We start from the raw sequence: 17,179 nt of genomic DNA on the forward strand, positions 1-17,179 counted from the left end.
TGCATTTTTTGTGAATAAAATTTATGAACTTATTAAATTGTGATTTTCAGTATTTTGGGCTCCTCATTGTAAGGTTCGAAGAAACTGAATATTTTGATTGGTTGGGCTTCCTCAAAACAATTACCGAATGGCCTAAAACAATAGATAATAATGACTTTAATAAAAGCTTTTCCGATTATATATATTTTAAAGATATTATATGATTATGTTTGACTTTTTTTTTTTTTTTTTTTGAAAAACGTAGCAAAAGTGCAATATTTTTTTTTTTTCAAATTTTTGCATAGAAAATAAGACATTAATAAACCAAACAAAAAAACAATAAAATAAACAAACGAAAAATGTGGCTTCCTTTGTTTAAGAAAAGATATAAAACAAAGCCTACTAGTTTAATAGTTTTTTAAGTGATACGCACAAAATCTTGCAAACAACTTACTAAATATATTTCCAAGATCCTTAATTAAAAAAAGAAGGCTTCCTTCTATCCAAACTCTAAATATTGGGTTTTAACTAATAAATGACATGACAATTTGAATTTTTCTTTTCATTGTAAATCAGTAAAGCAACATTAACGTATTTCCAAATGTTACTTTCTAAATTAAGAGATTGCTTATTCATAATTCAAAAACAGTAGAATATATTGGGAGATTATTATACTAAATTGTAATATATATATATATATATATATATATATATATATATATATATATATATATATATATATATATATATATATATATATATATATATCAGATTTTAATCTACGATATTCATAAGAAAATTCTACCACAGTTTATAATCTCTGAAAATAGCTTTCATAGCTGTAAAACAGCATTCAATCATTTATTATTACAATATTAGAAAAAATAATAATAATCCCACAAATGATAAATTTAGATACAATAAAAATGATTTAATAAAAATTTTTCAGATGTTGAGAATATTGCATGAAATAATATTTAATACTTTTTCAAAAAAAAACCTTACTTTTTTACATAGCCACTTATCATAAAATACATATTTCTTTACACCATTTAAAAGATTGTTTTAGTTGAAAGTATATGATTATCTTTAATACTTATGAACAAAAATAATGATACATTTCTGTAGATGTTTAATTATTAACGCATCTTCACCAAATCGGTATGGATGGAAATTATTCAAGAAGACGGGTTTGTTTACATAAAAAAGCTGATTAGCCGAGTAAATTAGTTAGTATTTCGGAATTTTAACATTTCAAATATTATTTTTTATTCAATAATTCGATCCAGTATATTTTTCTTTATTTATGTATCAGATTTAGTTCCAAAATTTGCTAGAGTTCTTGAATTATAATTAATTTTTTTTCATTTTATCTCATTGAGATTCCAAAAAAATAAAACAAATGTAAAACAGATTGATCTTTATTCATTCTCAAATTCCAATTAATAAATTATTTTTATTGGAAATTTAAAAATATTATTATGCGTCAATTATTTATTACTTTGAATGACGAAGCTTTTTTACGCAGGACCAGTAAATGACACGGGAAGCAAGAATAGAGCGTGATATGAGCATTTTTTTTTTTTTTTAAGTTTTACCTGCTACTGGTATGTCCTTGCTTTTTTGTTTCAATAATTGGTTGTGAGTGTTCTTTCATAGTTTATATTATGTTATTGTAATTTTCGCTTAAATTGCAGATTGTAATTTATTGTTTTATTTCTGTAAAAATTGTTTATCTCTAAGGCCTCAATTTCAGGGGATACTGTTGGGTAAAATTCAGTGTATACTGTTGGGTGAAATTCAGGGGATACAGGAGTAATACTGTTGGATAAAAGTCAGATCGCTAGGAGAAAAAATCCCTTGTTTGAATCTCTGCCTGAGAATGACCCTTGAGAAAGTCTTCATGCAGGGTCCTAAATTTCTTTATTTTTTATTTTATTTGCATTATTTTTGCTAATATTAGCTGAGTATTTTTACTAATTAGGTTATAACTTTTAAAATATTTTCGAATCAGCTTTTATAGTTGATCCTATACTTACTTTTTCAATACCATTCCGAAATTTTTATCTGAATGAAATGCATTGGTCTCAATATTTTTTTGTAAAATTTCATTTCATTGATTAAAAAAAAACCTAATTGATATAATTTCGTTTTCAGCAAATGAATTTATCAATCTTTATATAAAGGAGTAATTTCTTTTCATATTTTATTTAGATTATTCAAATTTCTATAATATAATTCTCTATGATTTAGTACGAAACACAAGCTCTTATTGCTATGATGGAAAAATTTAAGATAAATTGTATTTATTTCGAGCTCTTTGGTAACTAATTGAACTATTAGTTAACTTATATTTTTTCATTTCTTTGAGCTACACTAACTTGATTTACATATTTAAGAAAAAAAATTTAAATTTTCTAATTAAAGCACAGATAAGATAATAATATACATATTCAATATTACAAAACATTTCAAACTTAGTAAAACGGCTTTAACTTAGAAGTTTCAAATATTTATTGAAGTCGTACTGCTTGGAGATATTTAATTTGTTGAATCTCGTTATGAAACGCATTTTTTTTTTGAAATTTTACTTATTTTTTGGTTTCTATTCACATATTTTAAATTTGTTATGCATATTTCTTAAAATTAAGGAACGAATAACGAATATGAAAAAATGCACACTTGCGATGGGAAAAAAATCAGAAACTTAGAATTAATATGTTTTTGAAAGATTTGATTTTTTTGTTGTCTTGCAAAGATGCATCATGTTATTTTTTTTTTTTTTTAATTCCAAAACTCTTGGAGAAAGCTAAATTAAATCCGCTACTTTTTTAAAAGTTTATTTACTTTGACTTATTTCATATTTTCGCTCACTTCTTAATGCGCTACAAATTTTTTTCGAAATTCTTTGCATTTCTGCTTTGTATAACAATAGAGTATGATGATATCTTCAGAACTGAAATATTACTAAACTGGACAATTGAATTAGAATTTTGAATTAATAGATTGTTAACGCATGATGCATAATTTTAAAAATTATATTTGACTAGCCGCCTTTGGCAACCAGCCAGTTCGCCAATCTTAATGTTCGTTAAAATTTTAATAATTAAATATTTTATGCAATTCCTACTTTAATAGCTTCTTCATCAAAATATTTTAAAACTTCAAATTTTGATAGTCATATAATTCTCTCATAATATTATAAACGCCTTCAGTCATAACGTAATATGTATCTCTCTAATTTTCTGTTAGTTCCCGTTAGAATTTATACTATAAATTAAAGTGGAAAGGATTAATCTGCAATTAATATAAAAATATTTTTTTACTGAAACAAAGTATTTTTTTGTAATATGATTACTGAAAACAGTCACTGAGCGTTTAAACTTTATGGGCACTAAAGAATATCTTTCCTAATTTATGTAATATTTCAAGAATTTGTCAACAAAATATTCTCAGATTCATTATGAAAAGAACGATTCATTAACAATGTTTCATTTTAAATGCATCAAACATTAAGAAAATAAATAGAATCGTTTCAAATAATCAGCCGAAAAATCTTAAGCCTAGCCTCATGACTGTTGGGGAAAAAACTGAAGCCGTACTCATTTGGCGGTGGGGAAAATGAAAAGATTTTTTGGCGGTAAAGTTAGTTTTTAATTAATAATTAAAATTCTAATTAAAAATTCAAAAAAGGGCTATCCTATCTTTTAAGTTAGATAAAACTGCACACGGTGTGCAAATTTGATTAAAATCGGTTAAGTAGTTTAGGAGTCCATCGCGGACAAACAACGTGACACGTAATTTATATATATTAAGATTATTCAAAAGTGTTTATAAATTCAAGATTGAGAGATAGAAAATAAAAGAAAATCTGTCTTTTAAAAAAATAAATAAAATTTGCTTCTAAATAATAAAAAAAAAATATTCCTTATAATACAATTAAATTGGCAAATTTGTTGTTTTTTAGTTTTATAATATTTGAGTTAATATAATTGAAGTTTAGCGATGTATTAATAGATATTTTAGATATTTTTTCACGAATTTAATTACAGTTCATTCCAAAAGTTAAAAAAATCAATCATATTTCTTTCATGATAACTTAAAAGGCTTTTCTTAAGATATATATTAAGTATATATTTCTTCAATCAATTCGTCATTGACATAAATAAAAATATAAAATCTTCTATTTGCCTTTTCAATAGAATATTAAATATAACTTTTTCTTTGCCTATTATCTTACGACCATGTGTTGTTTTATTATTTAAGCTCAGAACTATTAAAGGGAACTCGATTCACAAGCCGAACAATCGCCTATGACATTTGCAGCTGATATCCTTCCTTTGAACTCGATCGAGCGTAATGGTAAAATCGTTACGATGCAATGGAAGAAGTCTGCTAAAAATCACTTTTGCGGTCTAAAATACATTTCTCACAGTCTTTAGGCTATACTTTTTGTTGTGCTTCCGTCTTTAAATATCCCAAATTTCAGTTTTCTAATTGGCTTGAAAGATGCATAATCGATGAAAAATATATTTTGTGTCATAATTGACTATTTTTAGGAGATAATAACATAATATACATTTCTGTGACTAGTTTACTTGAAGTTTTGATATATTTGTGGATATGTATTCAACTATAAATAAGTCAAATATTTTAAGAAAACTTATTAAAACAGCATGTGTTTCGTTTAAAAAATTTAAAATATATATATATATTTGAATATTTTAAGAAGTCCCAAGCCATTTAAATTTTAATTCTTTCTTTTTATTTATTCTTACTGTCCTATTAAGATTCCTTTGGAACAAAAATAGGTATTTATAGTTCCAGTTAAAAGATAATGTTTTAAAAATATTTTTATATTCATCTTCCAATTTAAAAAAAAAACTAAAAAAAAAAACTATCCAAAAGAATTCAAAACATGAAATGCATACACAGCTTTCTTTAATTATTTAAACAAAGTATTGACTGTCATTGTTATGTAACTTTCTCAATAATTAAGAGACTAAAATGCTTCAAAAGTATTTGAAACTAATTGAACACTGTTTTGATAAAAATCCATTAAAAAATATTTATTTCTCCAAGTGATTCAAATATTCATTTTAATAACCAAATACATTCTTATATAAAAACGTATTTTGATAATATATATATATATATATACTGTTAATTTCTAAATCTATCGTCCCCTTAAATGAGAAAATTTAAGACTTTTACTTTTAAGGATTATCTGATAAGAAAACAATTTTACTGATTATAATTTTTCCTTAGCATTGCATTATCGAATAACACATTTAATATATCATTTAAATAAATATAAGGCAATAAAAAATGTTGATAGGAAATTTTTGCACAATATAAAAGCTGTATTTCACCATTTTTATGACTTTTGATAATATCATTATTTTAACAATATATTGAGAAGAACCAGGTCTGACGATAAAATGTTTTTTTAATTTCGAAGTTAATAGATATTCTGAATAACTGCAGCAATAAAATATTCCTTTTATTTTAGCTCAAAATAAATTTCCCTCTAGTAATTTTATCACTCTATTAGATTGTGGATGTAAAAAGCGTCGTACAGAAGATTTTCACTGCTATTCTATTGTAATAATATAAATTGAAGTATCAAAAGATTAATTTTTTTCTAAATACTCGCTGCCTTAATCGTTCTCTTAAGTCTCAATATAATACATTCAATGCATAAAATTCCGTATTTATGGAAAAATATATATATATATTGAATTTAAGGATTTCATTAACGGTGCACTAAAAACGAAATACCTAAATCAACGCTTTTAAACATGAATTATACGATTTTTTTTTCTTCCTTTAAGTAAGAAATATTGTATCATTAAAATTTTTTAAAGATGATTTTGTCCGTCTTTATTTTTTTCGAGCAAATATTTACTCTACAGGTAACATAGTGGGAAAACAAAAATACAATTGTATTGTTACACTTCTAGTGATTATTAATTCAGTAACACAATAATGAAAATAACTGTTGTAAAACTGTTAAAACATTCTTTTTAATTTGTTAAGATCAGAGAAAAACTTCTACGCAAATAAATTTGGTATGACTGAAAAATATACTTTGGTTTTACTTTAGATATTGTATTAAAATGGTTTAGTTCATTAAAATAAAGGAATTGTTAGAAAATTTTTAAAAACCTTAATTAATTTTCAGTTAAGATTCTAATTAAAATTTCTATTATTTTCCCTTTCTTCCTTCCTTCCGCCTTTTTTTTTTTACCTCATTCCTTACTTAAAAACATGTTAAATTGTGTAGTTCCTAGTTCGGCGATCTTCGATGCAAATGAATTATTAAGCTAAAGTTAATCTAAATTATATAAATTTAAATTAAATTATTCAAAGAAGAGGATAGGATAGCATGATATGGGATTAAAAGATGTCATGAAAAATCATGCATCAATTTATCTTGCCTATTTCTTATTTTTTATTGTTGTATAAAATTATTTCTTGTATAAAATTATGCATTCTGTTCCAAAAAGTATTTTACGAAGATAGAATGAATATATGTTAAATTTCAAACTTTTACATGAAGATTTAAACGATACATTTTGCACATAAAACGTCATAGAGATTGAGTTTTCCTCTCTCCTTGTACTTGTCTGTTGTTGAGAAACTTTCGTGAATTGAATTAAAGAGTGAGAAATTCATATTACATTATTTTTTGGAAATTAAAAGCCTATTTATCATACTGAAAATGCTGTTTTTGGTGTGAAAGACGATACGGTCAATTTGTAATTCTCTATTTAGCATAATTTAATAAATAATAAAACATATTTTCAAAATTTATAAATTAATAAAATTTTAAATAATTAAAAATAATTGGAATAAAATGTTAGAAGAATTATTTTTTCTTTGCGTATTTTAGAAACAAAATGAATAAGGATACAAATATATTATTCATTGACATAAAGTTTATCAATCTAATTATTTTTAAGCATTATATTCATAAAAACCATGAACTGTCTTTGTAAATATTTCTCGAGTTTTTTTAGATGTTAAAAACATTTTTTCAATTTGTAAGTTAAAGTAAAGAATATATTTATCTGTATAGTAATATTCATAAAAAATATGTGTTGGAAAATATTGAAAGAGAAATAAAAACACTGGATTCAAGTCTTTACCAATTTGAAAGAACGCAGTACATTGAAAAAAAGTCTGTGCCAATTTCTAGTCAAAGTTTATGTCAGTTCTGAAAGAAATTAACCAGTTAAATAAATTAATGATTTTTTCCAATAAAACTGTACTATACTGTAACTGTACATCAGTAGTATAAATGGATTTTCTAATTAAGTATGTTTTTATTTACTAAAATAAAAATTTCCTTCTAAAATCCTATTAACCATGTGTTTATTAGTTTAAAAATATATTTTTTTAATTAATTGTGTCCAGCTGAAAAAATTATATTCAGATATTTTTAATCTCTATGTTATTAATCTATTAATCTATTGGTCCATTGGTTAAAATTTTGAGTAGAAATCATTGTTACGGTGATACTGATATTTCTATTCATTTGTTAAATCAATGGGTTGGTAAACATTATTGCGAGTATTACAATTCAAAAATATTTTAACCATTTTTTGCGAGAAATAAAGATGCTATGCAGTTGATTTATTACGAATTACAGGAAGCAACTCTAATTGTTGTAACTTACCTTAATTGTATCTATTTGTCCACACATCAACCTCTAATTAACTTCAATGTTTCTCCTATATCATTTTATTATGCAAATTGGCTGTGATTTTGATTGTATTTATTGCCAATGAGATAAAATATGCAATGAAAGTGCAATTTTCAAAAGATACTTTCAATTTTAATCTTTCAATGAAATTAATAGAAAAAAAAGTTTTTCCCAATAATTCATTATCATACCAATTTAAAAAAAAAGATATTTTGATATTTCCTTTTTTCATAGTCCATTAAAACTTAAATTCTATGCAAAATGGTATCATTTTCCTTTTCATTAAAGTTCAACTATCTTATATGATTATTTCAATTTTATTAAACATTATTAAACTAAATACTATTTAGTATAAATTTTCAATATGAGTCTGTGTCATATCATTACTTTCTTTTCGGCATTTTTTTTTGTTAAAGGAATAGAATGATTTCTTTTACATAATGTGAGAAACATCTTTGATTCAATTATAGATGCGTCGCAAATAGTTGCAGTAATAATGTAAACTTTAACGGGAATAAAAATGTAATTCATTAAATACTAGCACTGGATATCACTTCATTTGATCCGATTAAAATACCTCAGAATTCACATTTAGAGAGCCTTATTGATATCTGGCATTCACTTATCATTAAAACCTTTATTTGAATTCTTAATTTTTTTCTTAAAATAAGCAAGGTTGATAATTAAGTTAAGAATATACCACGTAATGCTACCAAATGGTATAATATAAATGTAAATTATTAAGGAATATTTTGATCCTTAAAGAGTTTTCTTAGAATAAAATCCATAGCTTATGAATGAATAATGTTGTTATAATTATGAGATTATTCCCTAGAAGATTTATTTGATTTAATTAAATTCTCATACCTCAGAAGTAAAATAATCGGTGACATAAAATTTAAATTATAATTTTAGTTAAAACAGAAAGTTCTTCATCATATTAAGAGATTGAAAATAGTTAAGATTTTTTTTTAACAAAATACGCCTTTTTGCAATTTAAAAACTAAATTGAAATAAAATCAAAATTATTAAAGTAAAAATAAAATAAAATAAGATTAATAAAATTATCTTGAATTTAAAATGCATTCTTCAAACTCAATAGCACATGGCAATGTCGTATTTTGAAGATTTGTACTTAAATAATATGTTTCAAAGAAAATTGAAAGAAAATGGCTAAAATTCATAATTTTGAAATGAAATGCATTCTAAGCAATAGTTTTATATCCAAAAAGAAATTTATGAGTTTTCGACTAATTTGTAGTAAAGTAATACCATATATTTATGAATGCATAATGTTATTTTTACACACATTTCATATAATATTGATATAAATATTGATTTTACATAACAGCTTAAATATTTTTTTTTCAATTTATAATGCTATATATAATATATATATAAAGATAATAGAAAAATAATGTATATTGAAATATTTTATGAAATGCAATTCTAATATGTATTTTGTTATTGATGTAATTTATCCTTTATATTCACATGAAGTTCTTTGAATTATATTATTTAATCATGTCAAATAAAATTACTTTGAATAAATTTTTTAAAAAAATCTAAAAATTAAAGTTTTTTTTTTGTTTGTTTGTTTAACCAAATGATGTAATGAAAATATTTTCAAAATGTATTTTAAGTTTTAATCACAAACATATAACAAATAACATATTTTCATAAGGTTTTACAGTTTTTTGACCACTGTTATTTCTTATTCAGAAAAACTTTTTTCTTAAATTGATGCAAGATATTTAGTACTCAATTTCTTATTTATGTAATTTGATTTCATCTTAGTTTTTGGATTGTAACAATTTATGGAAAAAATAAAATTTATTTTTATAATTTATAAAATTTGTTACAATGAAGAAGAGAAAATCAATCTTATCCGAAGTTTTTTACTTTCGATATTTAACATAATATATTTTCAATTGTAATAAAACAGAAGAATGCTATAGATAGAGAAAAAAATCAGTATTTCATTATAGATTCTAAATTAACTGAAATACAAAAAATACTATATAATATTTACTGTATTAAATTTTAATTATGGTGGATCGATATTTTTTACAGTGTTGTTCCATAGGTGCTAAAAAATTTAAACATTACCAAATACGAGATGTTAATTTGATTATTGAAAAGAAAAATCAACAAAAGATAATCCAAATTTAGTTTAATTTAATCGAGTAATATAAACATTTATACTATTGTTTAAAAATGTGAATTCCGTAAAATGTATGATTTATATCAAAATATTTTTTAAAAACTTATTTGATCGTTTATATTTTACACTTCAAAAGAATCAATTATTCGACATTCCCTGTCTTCATAATTTTGTCACTTTTTATAGTTTAAAAAGTATTTGCATATTTATTTGTATTCAATGATTATATTCATTTGGATTTAATTCATTTTTGATTTAATGATTTGAATTTTAAGGATTTTTGGTTTCATTATTTAATGATGATTGTTGTGGCATTCAGTATGAATTTTCATTCTGTATTCAAATACCCTCTTACATTGGCATTTAAAACGAACACGAATTGGCGAGTTCTTGGCGAACTTTTCTTAGCCAAATGGATATTTGCAACCTTCCACTTCAATCCAATACTCCGTTCTTACAGTCTATGTTTGACAACTGTGCGCAGCGGGCGATGTGAAATCACGTTTCGCTTCTTTTATCTAGCTAATAGATTCCTAAACTTGCATCGTTAAAGACTCTCAAAAAGAACTGAAAAACTTGCACAAATACAAATCAATAAACAACATTCCTTGCTACTGATAGAAGAAAAACTCTATATAGATGTCCATGTTTTTTATATAGACATTTTTGAAGCAAAATGCCGGTATCCTTTACAGAAGAAACTTACGTTTTCAGACTTTGAGAACAGGAAAGGTGTTTATTACCTTTAATAAAATATAAGGCATGACACTGATGTGGATGGTGCTATTTTGGATCAAACTGGATTTGTGGGCAAGATCAGCTAAAGCTGGTAAGCAGTTTTGAATTTAAGTTAAATGAACGTACTCGGAAATAAAATGTATTGCAATCATAGAATTAGTGCAATAGAATCCTTACCTTTTCAAAGACTAAAAATGACATTGATTGTTTTTTCTGTAACAATTTTAATAGCTCTATGCAGTTAGACAATAATAGTCCAAATAAAACCAAGAATTACAGTACAATCAAAATGTAAAGTAAGAAATATATTTCTTCATTATAAATATACAAACTGACTGAGTTCTGTTTGGTGTTTTTTTATTGTGCTTTAGTACCAAAAATATCCTACTTTAAGCTTATATAATAAGTAAATAGTCTTGTGAAGTTGTCTTTTGACGAAGGTTAGTTGTAATGGAAAAACAAAAAGGAATATATTCACAAAGAAATAACTATTTTATAACTCTATAGGAAATGTAATTTTTCTGTTGAGTTAGAAAATTATTCATATTAACAATGCTGGCAACACTGTGCTATTTCATGAAATTTAATTAGTTTAAAATTAAATTAATGCTACTATATGCTTAATTACAATGGCATAAAGGTGAAATATTTAATTGAATGTAGTTTCTCCTTCTTCATATCTAAAAAAGTTTATACTTTAAATTTATTAAAGAAACATGCTTTTTCTGTCATTTCTACCAATAATTTATTGAAATCATAAATATGTTTAAATGTGTCATTCATTTAATAGTACAAATAAATAAGTTACCGATGCGTAATTATGTTTCTGAATATTTTTTTTTATTTAAAAAAAATATATTATCATCAGTATTAAGAGTAGCAAAAAAAATATTTTTTAAAATTAAAATAATAATTATTAGTATTTAAAAATTCTAATTATTAATCTGTAAAATAATATGGATTGATTTTATTTAGTATTTCCAAAACATAATTCTAAATTACTTAATTTATATTTTTGAAATTTTACACAAAAAAACTTGATATTTTACACAAAAATATTTTTATTAAAAAAATTCAAGGACAGACTATTTGAAAATAATATTTCCATTTTTTCAATTGTTCCACAAAACGCAGTGTCTTTTACATCGATTTAAATTAATCGTGTAAAATTGGCATAATTGGCATCAAGAGACCTTATTTAAACAATTAAATATCTGAAAAAGATTTCATTTTACTATCAGGACAATGGAAAACATATTCTTACCTTTATTTTAAAAATCTGTCTAGAAAAAAAATGTATATAAAAATTTATTAAATCTAAAAACATAGAAATAAAAATAACCTCCTCTTCATTCCTTCCCTCTTTAATTTTCATCATTACTTCATTTGACGAAAATTAAACCTTTATCTTAATCTTGATTTCAAGTTATTTTAAATGAATTCACAAAAATTCATCTTTTTATCAAATGCAAATATATGTCACTCACTTTTTTTAAAGACTATATAAGTATACCTTAATTTGTATGAACCTGTCATAATTTTATTGTATGTGCATATGTAATTTCAGATTTATTGTTTGAAACTTTGTGTTTCAAATTTAATATTCATGTGATATGAATTTTCCTTTCCTTTTTAAGAACTCCATAATTTATATGATTAAAATTATTTCGATTATGTATGTGCTTACGATTTAGATTTCTTTGTTAAAACAAGCCCTCTCCCTTTATGTGACCTGGAAATTACAGGGCGAGAATACACTTAAGGCATTTCTCCTGCTACCTGACCTAATTTAACATTTTCAGATTCTTCTCAAAATATCCCTTATGTACCAATGAATCCAAATTGAAATTTGTTAAGAATAATGAAATAAATGCCAAAAATAATTAAATAATCAAATATTATAAAAAAATGTGTCCATATCTATAAAGTTTGCATGGAATTTAAAATATCTATAAATATCAATTTATGTTAAAAATAAGCTAGCATTTTGAAGGTAGAGCATGCACAGTATTTATATATATATATATATATATATAATATATATATATCAAACATCAGACACAAAATATATCGAATTTGAGTTTACGGACCAATATATTACTCATACAGTACACGTTTTATCAATGATTTTAAACTTGGTAATAAACTGAGCGATAGTCGGAAAGAAATAGTATTTATTGATGTTCTGATTATATTCTTTCATTCCAAAATATTATTTCTTCTAAGAGAGTCTCAATTCCAAATGAAATTTCTTTACTTCATCCTGCTCACCTGAAAACTTAAGCAGAAAATAACGGAATGGGAAAGAGGATATCGACGTTTGGAACTATTATATCAATATATTAATTGAAGATTTTCCCAATATACTTTCGTGTACTAAGAAAACAAATTATATTCTTTGATTGTTGGTGCCAGATAAGATTTCAATCTAGGAGATATGTTATGTATTATGATTCAGGTGGGAGTCACATTTATTTTCACGTATGCAATATAGTTTTGTTAATGGGACTCGAAACTTAAATTGCTGGTGTCAAATAAGATTCCATTCTAGGAGATGTGTTATGTATTATAATTCGGATAGGAGTCACATTTATTTTGTCGTATGCAGTATAATTGTATTAGTGGGGCTTGAAACTTAAGTTGTTGATGTCAGGTAAGATTTTAATCTAGGAGATATGTATTATGATTCAGGCGGGGGTCACATTTATTTTGACGTATCCAATATAATTTTGTTAGTGGGACTCGAAACTTAAATTGTTGGTGTCAAATAAGATTCCATTCTAGGAGATGTGTTATGTATTATGATTCAGATGGGAGTCACATTTATTTTGTCGTATGCAGTATAATTTTGTTAGTTGGGCTTGAAACTTAAATTGTTGATGTAACGTAAGATTTTTATCTGGGAGATATGTTATGTATTATGATTCAGGTGGGAGTTACATTAACTTTGACGTATGCAATATAATTTTGATAGTGGGACTCGAAACTTAAATTGTTGGTGTCAAATAAGATTCCTTTCTAGGAGATGTGTTATATATTATGATTCAGGTGGGAGTCACATTTATTTTGACGTATACAGTGTAATTTTTTTAGTGGGGCTCGAAACTTAAATTGTTTGTGTCAGGGAAGGTTCCAACGTAACAGATGTGTTATGTATTATGATTTAGGTTTGAGTCGTATTTATTTCGCAGAATAATAATAATTTTCGTATGCAGAATAATTATGTTAGTGGGAAATGTTTTTATAATTAAATGAAACATCTTTAAAGAATGTATTTGGTTATTAAAATGAATATTTGAAGCACTTGGAGAAATAAATATTTTTTAATGGATTTTTATCAAAACAGTGTTCAATTAGTTTCAAATACTTTTGAGGCATTTCAGTCTTTTAATTATTGAGAAAGTTACATAAAAATGACAGTCAATACTTTGTTTAAATAATTAAAGAAAGCTGTTTATGCATTTCACGTTTTGAATTCTTTTGGATAGTTAATAATCAAGTTTAGTTTTTTTTTTAATTGGAAGATGAATATAAAAATATTTTTAAAACATTATCTTTTAACTAGAACTATAAATACTATAAATATAACATATTTTCTATACTTACAGACACTTGATATATTATTACATTTAAATACTTTTTAATTTATTTAAATTTATATATATCCATTGATCCTTATAACAGAAATCTTCTAGCATAATACATCAGATTATTTTTATTTTCTTGTGTGAGTTGATATAGGCACTCCTTTAATGCGAAGAAATCTTAATCTCCTACTTAGATTACATTGTTATTAAAATTACCTATCGAAGATAAATATATAATTTATACTTCTGCCACTTGTTATACCACATTTCATATGCGTTGCAAGAGTATATCGACATTATAAGAAGAAGAATGTTGATATTTCTCGTTAGTAGAAACTAAATGTAACTCAGTTTCCTTTGAGAGGTCTCCAGGATGGCAAGCAATCCTACCTCACCGCATAAGAGATAAATCCGACTCTTACTAAAAATGCTCATGAACCTTCGAAAGTCAATTGAACCAGCAGAAGATGTTTTACTTTATATTTATTTTTAATTCTTTGTTCATAAACTTGGCTCAACATCCTAAATAAAATAGTATAATAAATATCACAATAATATCCTCTCTCTATAATCATAGAAAATGTTTTTTCCAAATAAGTACCTCAGAAAAAACCCAGAACGATAATTTATTCGTAATGTAAAACATTTTTAGCTTTTATTACGGTTTAAAATAAGATGCACAGTATAGTAAATGCTATAATCATTCCTTCACTTAAACTTCAAATTCCTAGAAAAGCTATTAAGCCATATTAATTATTCGTGAAAAGCTTTTGCTTTCGTTCTTTGAATAAAATTACATTCTGGGTGATTTGATAAATGACTACATTTGCATTACTACATCCAGAGCTAAAGAAAATGAAATAAAATTCAAACAGTATTAATTAATTTCATTAAAATACTATTTGCATAGTGTCAACAAAGACAGTCTTTAATTTTCCCTTTTTTTACTGGAATTCAATAAATGGCAGAAATGGTGAAATCAGTCATACTGCAATTGATTTCGGAATTAAGCGCGATTCTTTGTATCTTAATATTATAGAATGAAACATTAAACATCTCAATTAAAATAACCAGCAAATCTCAATTGAATAAAATTAATACCACTTCATTGCATAGTTGCTCCGAATGATATCAAATATTACGGGAAATTGTACCGGAAATAGCAATTAAATCCTACATATATTGCTCCTTAATTAAATGCGCCTCTGTTGGGAGGGTTTACAGAATTTATACAGGGAATTTCAGATGCTCACTGTAATTAATAAGGGAGTGTTAATTAATTTAAATATAAACTAACAACATATTGATTACTATTTATAAATTAAATTAGTGCACTTGCTTGTACATCTTTCTAATTTCGTTATTTTTTTAACACTCTATGGAAATAAATGCTTGTCACCCAAAAAAAGATACTAGCCATATATTAAGAGAATTTACATATACATCTTATATTCGGTTTCTAAATAAATGAAAAATGGTAACGCATTTTTAAAAAAATCAAATAATATATTTTTTACTTTCTAGTATACGAAATATAGAGTCAAAAAAATTAACTCGACATTTTAATGCATTTCTAGGGCTTAGACCTGGAGAATTACTTAATACTAAATGGGAAAATGTTTGTCTTTTTGTCTGTAATAAAAGTAACTCTGAAACTCTTTGACTGAGATGGCTGAAATTCGGTATATGGTCTTTAAACCAAATCTGCAGATTTTCATAAATTTTTGAACAAAATCCGTTCAGCAGACGCCTGTCTGCCGGCTGTTTGAATAAACATAATACGATGACTATAAAACGAAAAGTATTAGATAGATAAAATTCGGTGCACAGATTTAAAGTCTATATTGTATTCACCTGTCAAATTTTGAGCAAAATTCCAAATAAGGGGTTAAAGGTCTATCGATCAATACTTTCAGAAATATGAAAAAGTTATATCTAAAAAACTTAAATATATAAAATTTGTAGTTACAATTGTAGTTATGTGTCAATTTATATATATATATATATATATTCAGGTACTATTAAACTTCAGCCAGGGTTTAATCGTCAAAATATTCTGACAAGGAGTACACGATAATTCAATAAAAATGATAAATTCACGCCAAACGTTACTATTACATTGCTATTGCTAATACCATGTGTTGTCTGGACTAATACCATGTAATGTGTTCTCTGGGACCTTTATTACAGAATATGAGAGAAAGTTTTCGGAAGCCCACTCTCCTGGTTTCAGATATATATACAAAAAAAACCCTGAAATCTTTTAATATTCGGTTACTAAAATATTCCATTTAAATAAAAAATTTAATTGATTAAATTTTGTTTTGTGAATAAAAACTTTTTTTTTTACTTATATTGAATCTACGTAAACATTTATAAATAAGCATTTCTCCAATCAGACTGAACAAGTATAGAATGAAAACCATTAAAAATGTAAACCTTCTTAATAAACTGAGACTATAATAATATTTAAAACATGTATAATTCAGATTTATGATTCCTTAAAGTAAAAAGCGCTGAATGGACTTAAAATGATTTTCTTAATTATGTATTGGATTTTTCTTATATTAGATACAAACTAAACACGTGTTTCACATTGAATATATAAAAGTTTCCTGCTTCCATCATGATCCTTGAAATTACAGAATGAAGTCAAAATCTGAAACTCTTTAACAGCTAATATTGCTGGATATTCAATGAATTCAAAATTTTTAGTTTAATTTACATGCCTTCCCTATTGCATTTTCTATGATTTGCTTCGCTATTTTCCAGTATGCATGAAACTATACATTAATAATTCATTAGGATAAAGAAAAATGAATAATGATATTATTTACATTTTAAATCTAACCTATTTTATTATATGAATATTTATAAAATCTGCGAAATTATAGCCATAACCACAACTGTTAAATTAACTACAACTATAGCCTTATCTACATATACACAGCAAATGAATAAAAATAATTACAAAATTTTTAAACCCGCTGTTAAAAAATAATT

General features: G+C 24.7%; 1 protein-coding gene across 1 annotated transcript in view; it reads left to right on the forward strand.

Moving 5' to 3' along the window:
* Positions 1–10,328: 10,328 nt before the first annotated feature.
* LOC129962145 (nephrin-like) overlaps positions 10,329–17,179 on the forward strand; it is a 132,409-nt gene continuing 125,558 nt past the window's right edge. Inside the window, exon 1 of the mRNA XM_056075883.1 lies at positions 10,329–10,680. Coding sequence (XP_055931858.1) covers positions 10,614–10,680 — 67 coding nt within the window. The 5' untranslated portion in view covers positions 10,329–10,613. The remainder of the gene's footprint in view (positions 10,681–17,179) is intronic.

The sequence above is a fragment of the Argiope bruennichi genome, chromosome 2, assembly GCF_947563725.1.
Source record: "Argiope bruennichi chromosome 2, qqArgBrue1.1, whole genome shotgun sequence".
NCBI classification, from domain to species: Eukaryota; Metazoa; Arthropoda; class Arachnida; order Araneae; family Araneidae; genus Argiope; species Argiope bruennichi.